Source organism: Mastacembelus armatus, chromosome 23 (assembly GCF_900324485.2).
Source record: "Mastacembelus armatus chromosome 23, fMasArm1.2, whole genome shotgun sequence".
Taxonomy (NCBI): Eukaryota; Metazoa; Chordata; class Actinopteri; order Synbranchiformes; family Mastacembelidae; genus Mastacembelus; species Mastacembelus armatus.
The window spans coordinates 5414898-5428163 of record NC_046655.1 but is presented as its reverse complement, the minus strand read 5'-3'; the positions used below and the strand labels follow the sequence as shown (position 1 = coordinate 5428163).

Below are 13266 nucleotides of genomic sequence, written 5' to 3'. Positions count from 1 at the left end.
TAACCACCAATCGATACATCTTTTGAACCCTCTGTTTTTGAGGCCCTGCTGTTGAAGGCAGCAGTATCTGTATATTAATGCAGGGGCCAAACAGTGAAAGTATTTCTGTCATTAAACTCAGTCGGTTCATCTGAGTCACTGCATGTCTGCACACGGCAATAACCTCAATACATGTAACAGAGGCCCCTAAATGAATCGGCATGTGGACCACCGCATGATGCCGGGGGCTGTTATCACGTTAATTGTCATGGCAACATCACCCCTGCTGATGACCTAATCCAATCAGGGGGAATGGGGGTCACATGACAGGAAGGAAGGAATTAGATCACCGAGGGGCCAGATGTACGCAGACCACTCTGTGTAATTAAAACTCCGCAATTAAAAGGCAGACACAACGTAGGGCAAGGGACGGCTTAATGGGCACGAAAGTAAACATGTGCAACAATAGTGCTTATGTGGTGTAAAAATACAATTTGTTTTTTAGATTATTTTGTTTTATAATAGTAATTTTTTAATTGTTCCTCTGGGTTTATGTTACAAAGGGAACTCATTACAGGTGTGGTATAACTGTAGCTAAATTCAGACCTTAGAAATGAATGCAGACATTATTTTTCTTTATTTTCTTGTCATTAGTCTAATTGCTGCTTAGGCAGAGTACAATCCACCATACAGTGGGATCCAAAAAGAGAGCAAGTACTGTATGCATGTGTGTGTGTGTGTGTGTGTGTGTGTGTGTGTGTGGTATCTCCACTCATTAAGGCCGACTTTCGCTGATTCCCACTTCTTCAGTCATGCTAAGCCTTATGAGCCCCTCACAACTCAATTAAGCCCTTCCAATTAAGCCCCTACATTGGTACGTGTCTATGTGTGTGTGTGATCACAAGTTGTGTGTGTGTGTGTGGTGAGGCCTAACCGGATTGTCCTTCATTAGGGGGGTCTTTCTAAATAGATGGAGGACCCCCAAAGATGCCTTCAGTGAGACAATGGGCCAGGAAAGAAGAGGAGAGAAAGGAGAAGAGAAAAAGTGAGCGGGATCTTCTCAATCCTGACCCATATTATGGTGGGCTTTGGCTGGGAATGCGTTTGAATATTTATTACAAACAGATAATGCCTCCGTGTCTTGTACAGTGGATGGGGGAGTTTCCTCTCTGTGCCAAGCCAAATCCTATGGTGGGAAGGTGGCCAACCTGCATTATGCCAGTGTGGAGGAATTAGTTTAGACAGTGGAGCTGAGAGGCTTGGGCCGGCTTGTTTATGTGTGTGTGTCACTGCGAGACACTGCTCAACAAGCTCTAAATCTCATGACAGTGTGTGTGGTATGTGTGTGTGTGTGTGTGTGTGTGTGTGCATGTGTGAGGCCTCCAAAGCCTCTGAAAAGCTTGGAATCTTGAATTAATACAATTGCTTTTGTGTCTCTCTTGGCTGATGAAACAGTCTCCAGCTTTGAGACTGAAAAACATGCAGAGTGACAGTGAGAGCCAGAGGGACAGAGAGAGAGAGAGAGAGAGAGAGGGAGAGAAAGCAGGAGACAAGAGATAAAGTGTGTATGCGTGTGTGTGTGTGTGTGTGGGCTGTATCACTTCTGTGGATGCTGACGTGAAAGCGACATCAGGGCTCTGCATCTTATCATGGGAGCTGACGGTTCAATTAACAGGACAAGTGGGTGCGCTACTGTTGTTTATCCTGCTCAGGTCTCTCTCTGTGTCCCACAGTGTCCATGTCAAGACCTTTACATGCGTTTCTCTGCCTTCATCTGTCTGTCTGCACTCGTCTCTCCATCCCCTCCTCTCGCCCCTTCCTTTCAGCTACAACTGACTGCTTGGATATTAATTATATTGTCATATCTAATTCTGTCAGACAGCAGACGACACAGAGGAGGCAGATACGGCTCTATTTCCTCCAGCATGTGGCAACGAGCCACACACTAACTCCTTAAATGTGAACTAATTTGTGTTTGGAGAAAACAGTGATGTAGACGTGACTTCACCTTGACAGTCTAGTCTGATTGCTTTTGCTTTTTTTTTAATGTTTTTGTTATCTTTCCTTAATTAAAATAGAAAGTGCTGCCACAACACTATTGTTGTTGATATTCTTATCAGATAAAGTGTGAAATTATACAGAATGTTGCAATATATTGTAAACATTGTTTTATTGTATAATTATTCCTCATACACTAATATAGGACCTTAAATACGTAGCTGGTTGGTTAATTTCTTCTTCTTTCTTTACTTTTCACTGCTGTGTGCGCACAATACATGTGAGTGAATGGGCTAGATATGATGCAAAATTTAATGCATGTATGCATGTCTACTTACATTTTCAGAGCCACTCTCTGCACGTATGTGAGGGGGCAGCATAGTTCTAGGTGTTTCTTTTCTTCACCTGTGTGTGTGTGTGTGTGTGTGTGTGTGTGTGTGTGTGTGTGTGCATGCGCATGTGTCCCTGTGTCTCACCCGAGGGTAAAGCACTTAAGCAGCATGTGCCTGAGTCCAAACAGCTGTGAGCATAGGGAGGCAGTGGGTCTCTAAATGACTAGAGACCTGAGATAGAGCCCTTTGGGGGAGAACACCGCTGAAATATACATGTCACTCATCCAGCGAGGGAGAGAGGCGGGAAGAGAGAGAAGAAGGCTGAGATTTTGATAAAGAGAGAGAATCTATAAACGCCACAGAGAAACATACAGACTGTAATGTTTGTCTCTCCATGCTCACAAACAGAGCTACTGCATGGGGGAATAACACCAAAACAGCTCTGTGGTCAAATGGCCATTTGGCCTCCATGGGGCCTGTCAGGGTCCGTGTGGGTCCACTCCCCAGTTTGCCACTCCTGCTGAACTGGGGAGGCCATTACGACTCCCCACTTCCCCTCCACCGCAGGCCTGACTCCATATATATGGTAATAGGACGTGTGTGTGTGTGTGTGTGGGGCGGCAAGTTTGCATTTGTGTGTGTGTGAGAGATGGAAGTGTAGGGAGGGGCTGACAAGGAAGCAGACTTACAAGCTCTGGAGGCAACCATCCGCTTTAATCTGAGCCATGAACTAGTCCTGATGTTGTGACAGTGTGCATGTATGTATGTGTGTGTGTGTGTGTGTGTGTGTGTTGACACAGGAACTGTGATAAAGATTAAGATGCACCAAAAAACAATTGTAAAATGCAGAAAGGAGAGAAGAGGAAAAAGAAAGGGGAAAGGAAGAAAAAGGAAAAGAAAAGAATGGAATGGGAAGGACAGTGGAAAAGGAGAGAATCAAGGAAAGGACAAGAAGAGGAAGGAAGTTAAAAAAGAAAGTTAAGGAAAGGAAAACGGCAAACAGAAAGGTGAAAGGAAAGAAAGGAAAAGAAAGAGGAGACAATAAAAGAAAGGGAAAGAAAAGAAAAAGTTGGAAAACTTTGATTTATGTGAACATCTAAATTCAGATTGTCCATCTCTGTAGGGTTTTGATAGTGTTGTCTGATCCCATGTGTGTGTCAATGTCAATGTCTGCGTGTGTGGATTTGTGAGTGACCACCACACTATGGGGGGTTCTATGGTGGACAGGATGGCAGGGGGCATAGGGGTTATATGTATAAGTGTGTATTGGTGGGGGGAGGCGATTAGGGGCCCAGTAGCCAAGCAGATATTCATAGAATTCCACTCGGATAGACACAAAACGTCCCTTCGGCCCTATTGAGCAGCCAGCCGAGAAAACGGCACAAACACCAATACGTCCTCAGACTCACTGTCCAGCTACCAGCAGGAGTTTTGTGCCAAAGCCAGAATGTTTGATTTGCAGTGATGACTGTGAGTTCTCTCAGGTAAAGTTTGCACTGAGGTGTGCATTGGTGTGAGGAGCTGACCGTTACCCAGGGCATGTGTTTCATAGCAATAACATAAAAGAAAAATTAAAAAAAAAGATTTGGGATGCAATGCAAAATTCAAACATTCATACACACATTTTTAGCTCATGCATTGCAATGAAACACAGTCTCATCCAGGAAGACATTCAGTCTCTCAGTAACACTAGAAAGACCAACAGTTAGCTAGACTGCAAATGTCAGTTCTTGCTCTAATTGTGTCCAAATCATTTTCTGAAGAATTTTCCAGCATAGTAAGAATCTTTTGTTGTTAGCAGAAATCCCTGTTTTTTTTTTTTTCTTTCAAAGAAATGAGTGTCTTCATGTGAAAATACAAAATACCAGTGCAGGTCTTTGCATTACTATCAAGGAAAATAGACTTAGTTTTGGCAAATACCACAAACAAGTTGGTTTACAATAAAAACTGGAGAGCATATCTTCTGACCTCAGTCGGCTGGCAGGACTAAAGCTGTATTTTAGTATTGTAGGACTTTATTACAGACTTGGTCATTAGAAGATTTAAGGCCATTCTTGTTGTTCATGGGTAGAGACAGACTGAACTATCTAAAAACAATTTAAAAAGATTGGTTAATACTGACCAACAAGCCTTGACCAAGACAACAACCAAACACATATACTCTACCTTGGTCTTGTTTGGTGGCGGGGAGCTGCGTCCCTTGTCACTCTGTAGATGCGTGTTGCTCGGTGGGGAGTGTGTGCCCAGGTTGGCTTGGGGTGGCAGGCTGCCTCCATGCTGCTTGGCCCCCGGGGAAACCTGCATGGCCGCCAGCTGAGCTGCGTACAACTGCTGCAAGGTCGGAGAGACGGGTAGAGACAGACAGATTGGGAGAAGACAGAGAGACAGGTGAGAGAAGTGGGGTGAGGGGTTGGGGCAAGGAGGGAAAGAAAAGAAGAAGAGAGAGAGAGGACAAGGGAGGGGAGGAAGAAAAAAATAAAGGAGAAGAAAGGGGCAACATGAATAAATGAACACTCGAGAGCACACAAACAAAAAAGAAAACATGGGATAAAAAGCTCTGGAAGAAGAGGCCATTAGTGGCCTGGCCTGTGTTTGTGGCAGAGAGACAGAGAGGGACATCTCCAGTGTCAACCCCCTCCCTCACCCCATGGGAGAAGCGCTAACAGCCTCTCTGACAGGCCCAGAGATGCCGTGTCCCCTCCAGGTGCATCGTGGGAGAAAGGGACATTCCAGCTATTGAGGTCACGCCGGAGAGCCCAGCTCTCACTCAAGGTGAAAAAAGTGATGATGTAGAAGGAAAGAGAGCGGGACGGAGAAAGGAGGAGGAAAATCTGCCAGATGGGACAAACCCCTGCGATGCTTTTAGTGCACGGACAAAAAGATGTGAAAATACAAATAAAATAGTCAAACAAAAAAAAGATAATTTGATTCAGTAACTATTGTGGAGGAAAACAGGTTTTCCCTATTCTTATCTATGTATTTAATTAATTCCCAATTAAATAAAAGCATTATGGTGTGAGCTGCTATGGTGTGAACATACTTGGGAATATTTATGCAATACCATTGTATCACACAAAACAGTCTCTGGCCACTATTTCCACAGCAACAGACACGACATAATATTCACAACTTGGAAGGAGCTTCAATATTCATAAACGCTTCTTTCTGCCTCTCTGTCTCCCTCCTCTAAATTATCCAAGCTCAATTACTTTCATGCCGGCTAATACAAATCTCCAAGACGCTGTTTTGTTTGTCTCAGAATTGTTATTCCCTCCTCTGAAGAGAGCAACTGAACGTTTCGTTTTGGTGAGAAGTAACTGATGTGTTGCCTTTTTTTAAACATTTTGAATAGTTATAATTGTTATTATTTATTTCTGGTGGAGGATTTTGCTGGAAGACGACCGTTCTTTTTTTTTTTTTTTTTTTGTGTTTTTTTTTGTTGAGTTTAACTTCCGTCCTTCTGTTGGCGCTTGGCTGCTGGCCACAGGCGTCAAACAAAGGCTGGTTTATGCAAATGGACAAGGAAGAGATGCTGTCACTGCTATTTCTCTAGCTCTCTCTCTGTACCTCTCTCTATCTCTCCTGACAGCCACATTATCTTCTGCTCTCCTCTGCTATCTCAAATAAAGACATATATCTCTCATTATTCAAACAAGACAAAGATGAAATATTCAAACTGGCAGCACGCACACTTTCACAAAGATGCATTTTTTTTGGAAGAAACTTGAATTTGAATGTAAGATAATCTCTGCCTGGCAGTCCGTCACATGTGGCAACAACAATATTCATTGCCCAACAATGCAACAGCAACGCAATTAGCAACATGTTTTATATTACAGCGCAGTTTTTATCTACTGCTCTTTCTATTTCTATAGAAGGTGAACTATAGTCATCCCTAAATAAAGACTTTTGGGAGTGGATGCTTTAGATTTAAGAAATACTTAATAGTTAAACAGATTATGGACAGTTATGGAGCAAAAGGGACTTTTTTTGCCATTATAAGTGTCAGTATCTCCCGCCTTACAGACGCAGAGGGGAGCAGTGATAATTGACTACATGCAGTAGACTGGGTGTGCTGCTGCTGATGTGAATCAGCAGGAGATCGGTCATGCTCTGGCGAGCTACATGGATGCAGCGCGGTAGACCAGCTCACTGTGATCAGATCAGCCTCCACTCGCTCATTTCTCTTCAATTAGCTGCACTGGGGCTCCTGGAAGAGAGAGCTGTGCAGGAGGGGGGTTGCAGCCATGCATGAACACTCCTTCACCCCCTTCCCTTCCCCACCAGTCAAACCCCCTAGCGAGTGGACCACAGGCAGTGTGTGTATGTGTGTGTGCATGTGTGTGTCCTGCCATATTCGGACCAGTGGTTCAAAGGCCTCTTTATTTGCGGACTGAATTGAGTTCCATTACAAGGCCAGCTCCCGTCACTCAAAGCCTGCTCAATGGGCCGGCAAGCAGTGACACACACAAACACACACACACTCTTTTTCTCACACACACACACACACACACAGTAGAGGGCAGAGGCACCGCGGAGTGTGCCCAGAGCATCGCCACAACGACATGCGTGTCAACAAACAGGAAGTGACAGCGCAAAGCCCCCTGGGGTGACTGGAGGAGCGAACACACACAGGCGCAGGCACACACGTACAGCAACACAATGAGCGAGAGGCAGGAGAAAATGCAATCGTCGTTGCAGGATGAGACTGAGAAATTTGAAATGTCACTCACTAGCCAGGCACACTGCTGAGCCAAGTTCTGTGTGTGTGTACGTGTATGTGTGTGTGTGTGTGTGTGTGTGTGTTTGACCTGTTAAGACCTGCTCCCTGCCTTTTTGGTCCCTAATCCCTGAATGTGAGCCCAGCAACACCAACAACACATCTGGATGTGTGTGAGAGTGTGTGTTAGCATGTGTGTAAGCCTGAGCTCTATTGACGAGAGGTGAAAAGGTGAGTTGTGATTGGTATTAGTACTATTGACACTGGGTGTGTGTGTGTGTGTGCTCATACACACACTAAGCTGCTATTTTCTCCTGTCATCTAAGTCCGAGGGGATCTGTGTGTGCGGGTCAATAATCTGCAGCTTTAGTCAGATTACCAGCTAGCCTGGTCTTTGTTGTCAGAGTTAGTGATGCTTCAGAGCAGCCTGAGCTCTATTGTTTACATGGACAGCGAGGACTATAGTATGGATCCCAATGGATTCTTCTCTGTCTGTCTGACTTCCTGTCTGACCACTTTTTTTTTTTTTTTTACTTCTGAGATGTTTGGGTACAAAAACAGAAAAGAAGCAAACATGGGCCGATGGTGAGCCAGCGGCATTCAGCACAAACACTTCCCTGCCTTTACATCTTAACAGCCTCTCTTGCTATTTGCTTTTGAGACATTTAAGTCACTGAAACCTATTTAAGCGATAAATAAAATAAAAACTGCCCACACAGAAAGATGAATAGAAGTGGCCAAGTTTTAAAAAAAAAAACAACAATGTATTCCTTATGCCTTTATGATGCAGTCTGAAGGACAAACATGAGCACGACAAAAAAAAATCTGGGGAATTTTCTTCAACAACAAACATTTGGAGCATTTGGGTAATTTTCTCTTTATGCTCGCTTTACACAGCTGAAAGTAAGTTTTTAAAAGAACCAAAATGACTTAACTGAATTACCTATAGTGAAAGACAAGTAGCGTTTATTGTTGTTCTTGCTAGTTCAATAATGCAATCTAAATTTGGAATTTAATCACAATATGGAATCCAAAAACGAATTAAATAAGCAGACTTAAATATGCCACAGTTGATTATATTACTTTATTTACACTAAAAACTCATTCTACTCATTAACTGCTCAGAAGTGTTAAGGCAGAGTGCTTCTTAACTATAGTCACTTATCTCTACTGCCTATTGATTTCTCATTGATCCCATGCTGCTATCACAAAATGACATTTCCCAGCAGCTCCAACAGGCCTATAAGAGAGCGGAGGAGATATCAACCTTGAAGCAATTCTCACTTAGCAGAAAGTGCTGTGCTGCATTCTGTCTCTCTCTCTTCCAGATAAGGTTTGCTGGAAAAACGAGTTGCTCGATTGATTTCTCGTTTACCTTCTCTCATCTGTTCCTGCCTACTCCCCCCCCCTTCATTCCCCCTGCCTGCCTGTCCGTTGTTCGTCCGTCCATCTCTCCGGTGTACAGAGCGGTAATCCAGGACAATATGTTCCAACATCTGCCTCTCCATATGATGCCTGACCTACACAGTGACCCTCTTTATACCACGTTGCACACACACACACACACACACACACACACACACAGACACACACACACACACTTCTCTCTCACACACACATCCACACTCTTTTCCTCCACTTACCTCCATCCCCGCTATCTCTGTGTTTATCCTTTTAACTGATCATCCTTCTAAATATCTCTCTTGTACCTCTGCCTTTTCATCTTTATTGCTCTCTGCCTCTTTTTCCTGGATAAGTGCATTTTCCTTGTCATTTTTCAGCTCTCTGTCTGTCCTTCTCAGTCCATTTATGTGATGCGGATGATATCAATGATATCAAGGGTCAATAGGGAGCCAGATTAACATGCTCTAATGCACAATGTCACACTCATCCCCCAGATTAAGATGCTAAATGCCAACCTTGTACACTCCAAAGCCTCCATTGCCTTGAAAACCTTCTGTGGAGGATTGTCTCTTAAGCTCCCATTGACTATAAAAGCTACTGTGTTGATTTCTATTGGAGAATGTTTCAAACACAGAAACAGCTTTAAATCATTGACAGATTAATACATTTTTATAAGAACTGCACTTAACTCAAAGCTGTGCTGTTGACTTTTTCTCTCTGTCTTCTTTCCTTCTCTATATCTAGCTTTTTACGCAGTGTAATCAGTGCAAAATTTCATTCTTTGTATCAAAAGTATCAAATTGAAGGCATCAAGACCCAAGAGGGTCTGTTTCAAAAGGTGTGTGAATACATCGTGCACTTTTTATATTAGCAAGACTGATCCTGTTTCCCAAATGAGTCTGCACTTGTCTGCATGACACAGTGTACATGAGAAAAACAGGTACTATAGTAGGTGTGTGCAAATAATTACACTATGCTGTACCGACTGTATGTGTACGTGTGCAGTTCAAGTGTGTGCATTCTTCAGTACAAGGTTTAGTGTGTACCGTATCTGTACTGAAAATATTTTATTTTTTATCTCAATTTGTGTGTGTCTCATCTAAATGGGTTCACTTGTGTCTCCTCACAATGAAACCACTGTGTTGCCTTGGCGACCCGAGGCCCAAACTAAGTGTCATGTCTCGTCTCGGCGACAGAAACACCTCCTTATCAAAATGAGGGCGCAGAGACGATCCCAAAGGAAATCCATCCACATTGAGACATCTGTACTCGTGTTAGCCCAGGCAAATCCGTTTCTTTCTGACAAAGCCTTAATCTCAACGTGTGACTGTGTATTTGTGTGTGTCAGAGTTGATGTGTGTGTCTTTCTGGGAGGATTGTAAGAAAGAAATCTGCTAGTGAGATGTTTTTTTGCATTAGTGTCCTCTCGGCCCTCCCTGTTGGTTAAAAAAAAAAAGGGGGGGGGGGAATCCAATTGCAAGGTGGACAAAGCCGTTCAACTGGAGATTGTGAGTGAGTCTGAACACAGTCGAACATATGGACGGCTAGATTGAAGCAGTAATAACAGCACAGAGGACATTATTCTCGGGCTAAACACACACACATATGTGAGTAATAATGAAATCAGTGATGACAGCGGGGTCCGTTCTCCATGACAGAATTACACAGCTATTCTCTTCTCCCTGTAGTGTCTAGCATATGGGGCAGCACGTTTGGCTGGCAGGTGTAAATGTATTACACGCAGTGTGCCTGACCTTTAACCCAGATTTTTCTGTCATTCCCTGTGTGTGTGTGAGCAGTAAGTGAAAAACATGTACAGGGAAATATGTGTATGAATGCAGCTGTTTCTCTAATATAGACATGTGTGTCATATTTTATGATAATGTGTGTGAGGAAAAGAGTGCAAGTGCTGTGTGCTGTGCGGCGAGGTCTGAGCCCAACACCTGAGGTTAATGTGTTTCAGATAGACAACTCAAAGGACGCCCGTAAGGGCTCTTAACCCCTGGGAGAGGGCCCCCCCAAAGCCCATGTGAGTCTGAGTGGAAGTATGTGTAGCGGGGGTCGGTGACAGAGGGAGAGAGTGAGTGTGTGAGTGCTGTATGGGGGGGGGGGTTAGATCACTTATACTAAATATGCAGACAGGAAGGGACCAAAGTCAGACTCATCCTCCTTTTAAGTGGGATAACAGATGCTGAGCAATGTTTTTTTTGTTGTTTTTGTTTTACCTCTCTATGGGTCTTGTGTTTTTCTTTCTGTCCTCTCTGCTCTGCTTTCTTGCTTCTTGGCCTCCAGATTTATGGCATCAGAGCGGACCACTTAAACTTATGAGTCTATGGCCATCTCTCAGCTGAATCATCAAATCTAAGCTAAAATTTCATACCATTGGTCACGTCTCAAAACCAGTCAAAACAAGTTAAAAATGCGTTGGAGTTTGGAGGCTTTACTCATACATAGACTTTTTAAATAAAATCAGCTTTGGCTTTTGCTTTGACTTGCGTTGACCTTTGAACAGTTGTGGTTTCTGGCACATTTCAGCGGATCTGCACACTGGCTTCATCTTAGCAATAAGAAGTGCTGGTCACTTTTCTTTGAGCACGCACTTGATTTTTGTGTTGATAAGTGTGTGTTCCTGCTTGTCTCTATTTATAACAGCAAATTAAAAAAACTGCCTCAGAGGCAAGAAGATTGTTGGAGGTATGAAATCCATATCAATAGTGGTCATTATTTTATTTTCTGACTTTAAGTGTAGGGAAATGTCTGAAGATGTTTCCTTAATGATGAGTTCAGGTACCCTCAGAAGGACAGGACAAACTGTCAAAATTGTCATGGGATCATGACAATAACAGTTAAATCACATTTAAAAATGCCTGTGTGCTGTTAAAAGAGATGGAAACCTCTTCAGGATGACACACAGACGAGCTCTGACAGTCAATCAGAATATTTCAACCCTCTGTCGTACAGACTTCAACAGCTCTCCAGAACTGCTTCAAACCCATTTACTTCCTGAAGCAGGACAGAGCCGAGGGCTAGGGCTGCACTTGTCAGCTTGTTGTGGTTTTTGAGCTCTGATCATCACAATCATGTTTTTACAGGATCGCTTCACTTGTCCACACTTTGGCTGGCAGTGACAGCTGTCCCCCCTTCCCATGGCAGTCTTACACAGCTCAGTGGGAAGTGGTGTGAACACTGGCAGGGTGAAATTATTCCCCACCCAAGTGAAAAGTAAAATAGCATGTTTTCTCTTTGAGACGTCAGTTGTAGTAATTTAATGCATCATCATGGTCACCTAGAGGTCATCTGTTGGTCATGTAGCCTCACCTGGAGCTGTAGGGGTCCCAGGCCTGGTGTGGCAGCAGCAGCAGCAGCAGCCATTGTTGTTGGGATGAGCTGGAGAGGGTAGGGGTCACCTGTGGAAGAGCAGAGAAAATGGGCATTCTCACCTTATTATTCTAATACTGAACCCAAACCACTGATTGTTTTTAATGCATTTCTACACATCAGTGCCTTCATGTCCTCCACGTCTCCTTCCTCTCTTCTCATCCCTTCCTGCTCTGTGCCCCTTTGTCCACCCATACTTCCTTCCTCTCCCTCATTGTCCACCTTTCTCTGCATCCCCCTCCCTTTCTCTTCATCCTCGTCTCCTCTTGTTCTTCTTTCTTCTCCTCCCACCTTCGTCCCTTCTCCTCACCACCATCAACACCCTCCCACCACAACCTCCACTGCCGCCACCATCACCACCACCTGAGTCCCTCTCTGCAGCTGTTAAAGCCATCCTTTGTGTGTGCTGCCGGTAGGGCCTTAATGAAAAGCCTGATTGTGTGTCCTCCTTCTTAATACCCCCTGACAAAGAGCAGCGAGGTGAGGGGATTCTGATAAAGCCGGCCCCAGCGTAGTAATTAAGAGCCGCCACTGCCGATTGCTGCTCTTGCCCCCCCGTCCTCCACCACCACCCCCTAACTGTCTGTTCTTCTGCTTTGTTTGGAGAAGGCAGTTTTCAGTCTCTCTCTCTAACCCAGATCCCACTTTGTGTCCTTCTTGTTGTCATATTTCTCTCTTCACAACCTCCTCTCCACCATTGTCTCTTCACCCCACCCCTCCACCTGTCAGGAATGATAAATCAAGAGATAGACGGAGCAGAGTGGAGGAGATGACAGAAGTGTCGAGAGAAGGAGATGAGGAAATCAAGAAAAGGACGAGTGTGGATTATTAGTGACCAGGTGCAGATAGGCTGTGCTGTAATTACTGAGAGAGAGAAAAGGAGGGAGAGAAAGGTCAGAGATGAGGTAAGGAGGAGATGGAGAGAAAAGGAGACGTGCTGTACTTAATTATGGTCATACTGAATAAAGCGTGGCTGTGTATAGCTCTGGTTTGCATTCGGACATGCCCACTAACCAAAATCCAGAACACGGAGGAGGTCAGGCTTTGATAGTGGTACCACATCGAGGAAACTTCATTCTTCATGGAGAAAACTTGGGAATGTTCTCAGGGCTTGACCTTGCATTTCTGACCTGGACTTTCAGTACAGCGGTCAGCCTCTTGGCTCTATCAGGAGCTTCTATTGTGTGTGCATGTGTGTGTGCCCGTGTGTGTGCTTGGCATCAGCCGGACTCTCCTTCCGACATACTTTCCCATATAATTTGGTTTTAAAAAAAAAAAAAAGCTGAGACATTCTTCTCTCCAGTGGGGAAAAGGGGGCAGGAGGGATTAAAGAATTATTTCAGGACTGTGTATTCTAGGAGATGGCTCTTTTCTCTGTGCTCCCTAGACAAACATGAGCTGGGTGGTTATTTATGCTCCTCCTGGGGGTCGCTGTAACAAAAGGGAGAGGGATGG

At 44.2% G+C, this 13266-nt stretch overlaps 1 protein-coding gene across 6 annotated transcripts in view; it reads right to left on the bottom strand.

Moving 5' to 3' along the window:
• sox5 (SRY-box transcription factor 5) overlaps window positions 1-13266 on the bottom strand; it is a 121979-nt gene that overhangs the window by 11806 nt on the left and 96907 nt on the right. For all 6 annotated transcript variants that reach the window (XM_026326943.1, XM_026326940.1, XM_026326941.1 and 3 more), the window contains exons 8-9: window positions 11752-11840; window positions 4476-4640 (exon numbers count right to left, since the gene is read on the bottom strand). In XM_026326943.1, the coding sequence (XP_026182728.1) occupies window positions 4476-4640; window positions 11752-11840 (254 nt within the window). The remainder of the gene's footprint in view (window positions 1-4475; window positions 4641-11751; window positions 11841-13266) is intronic.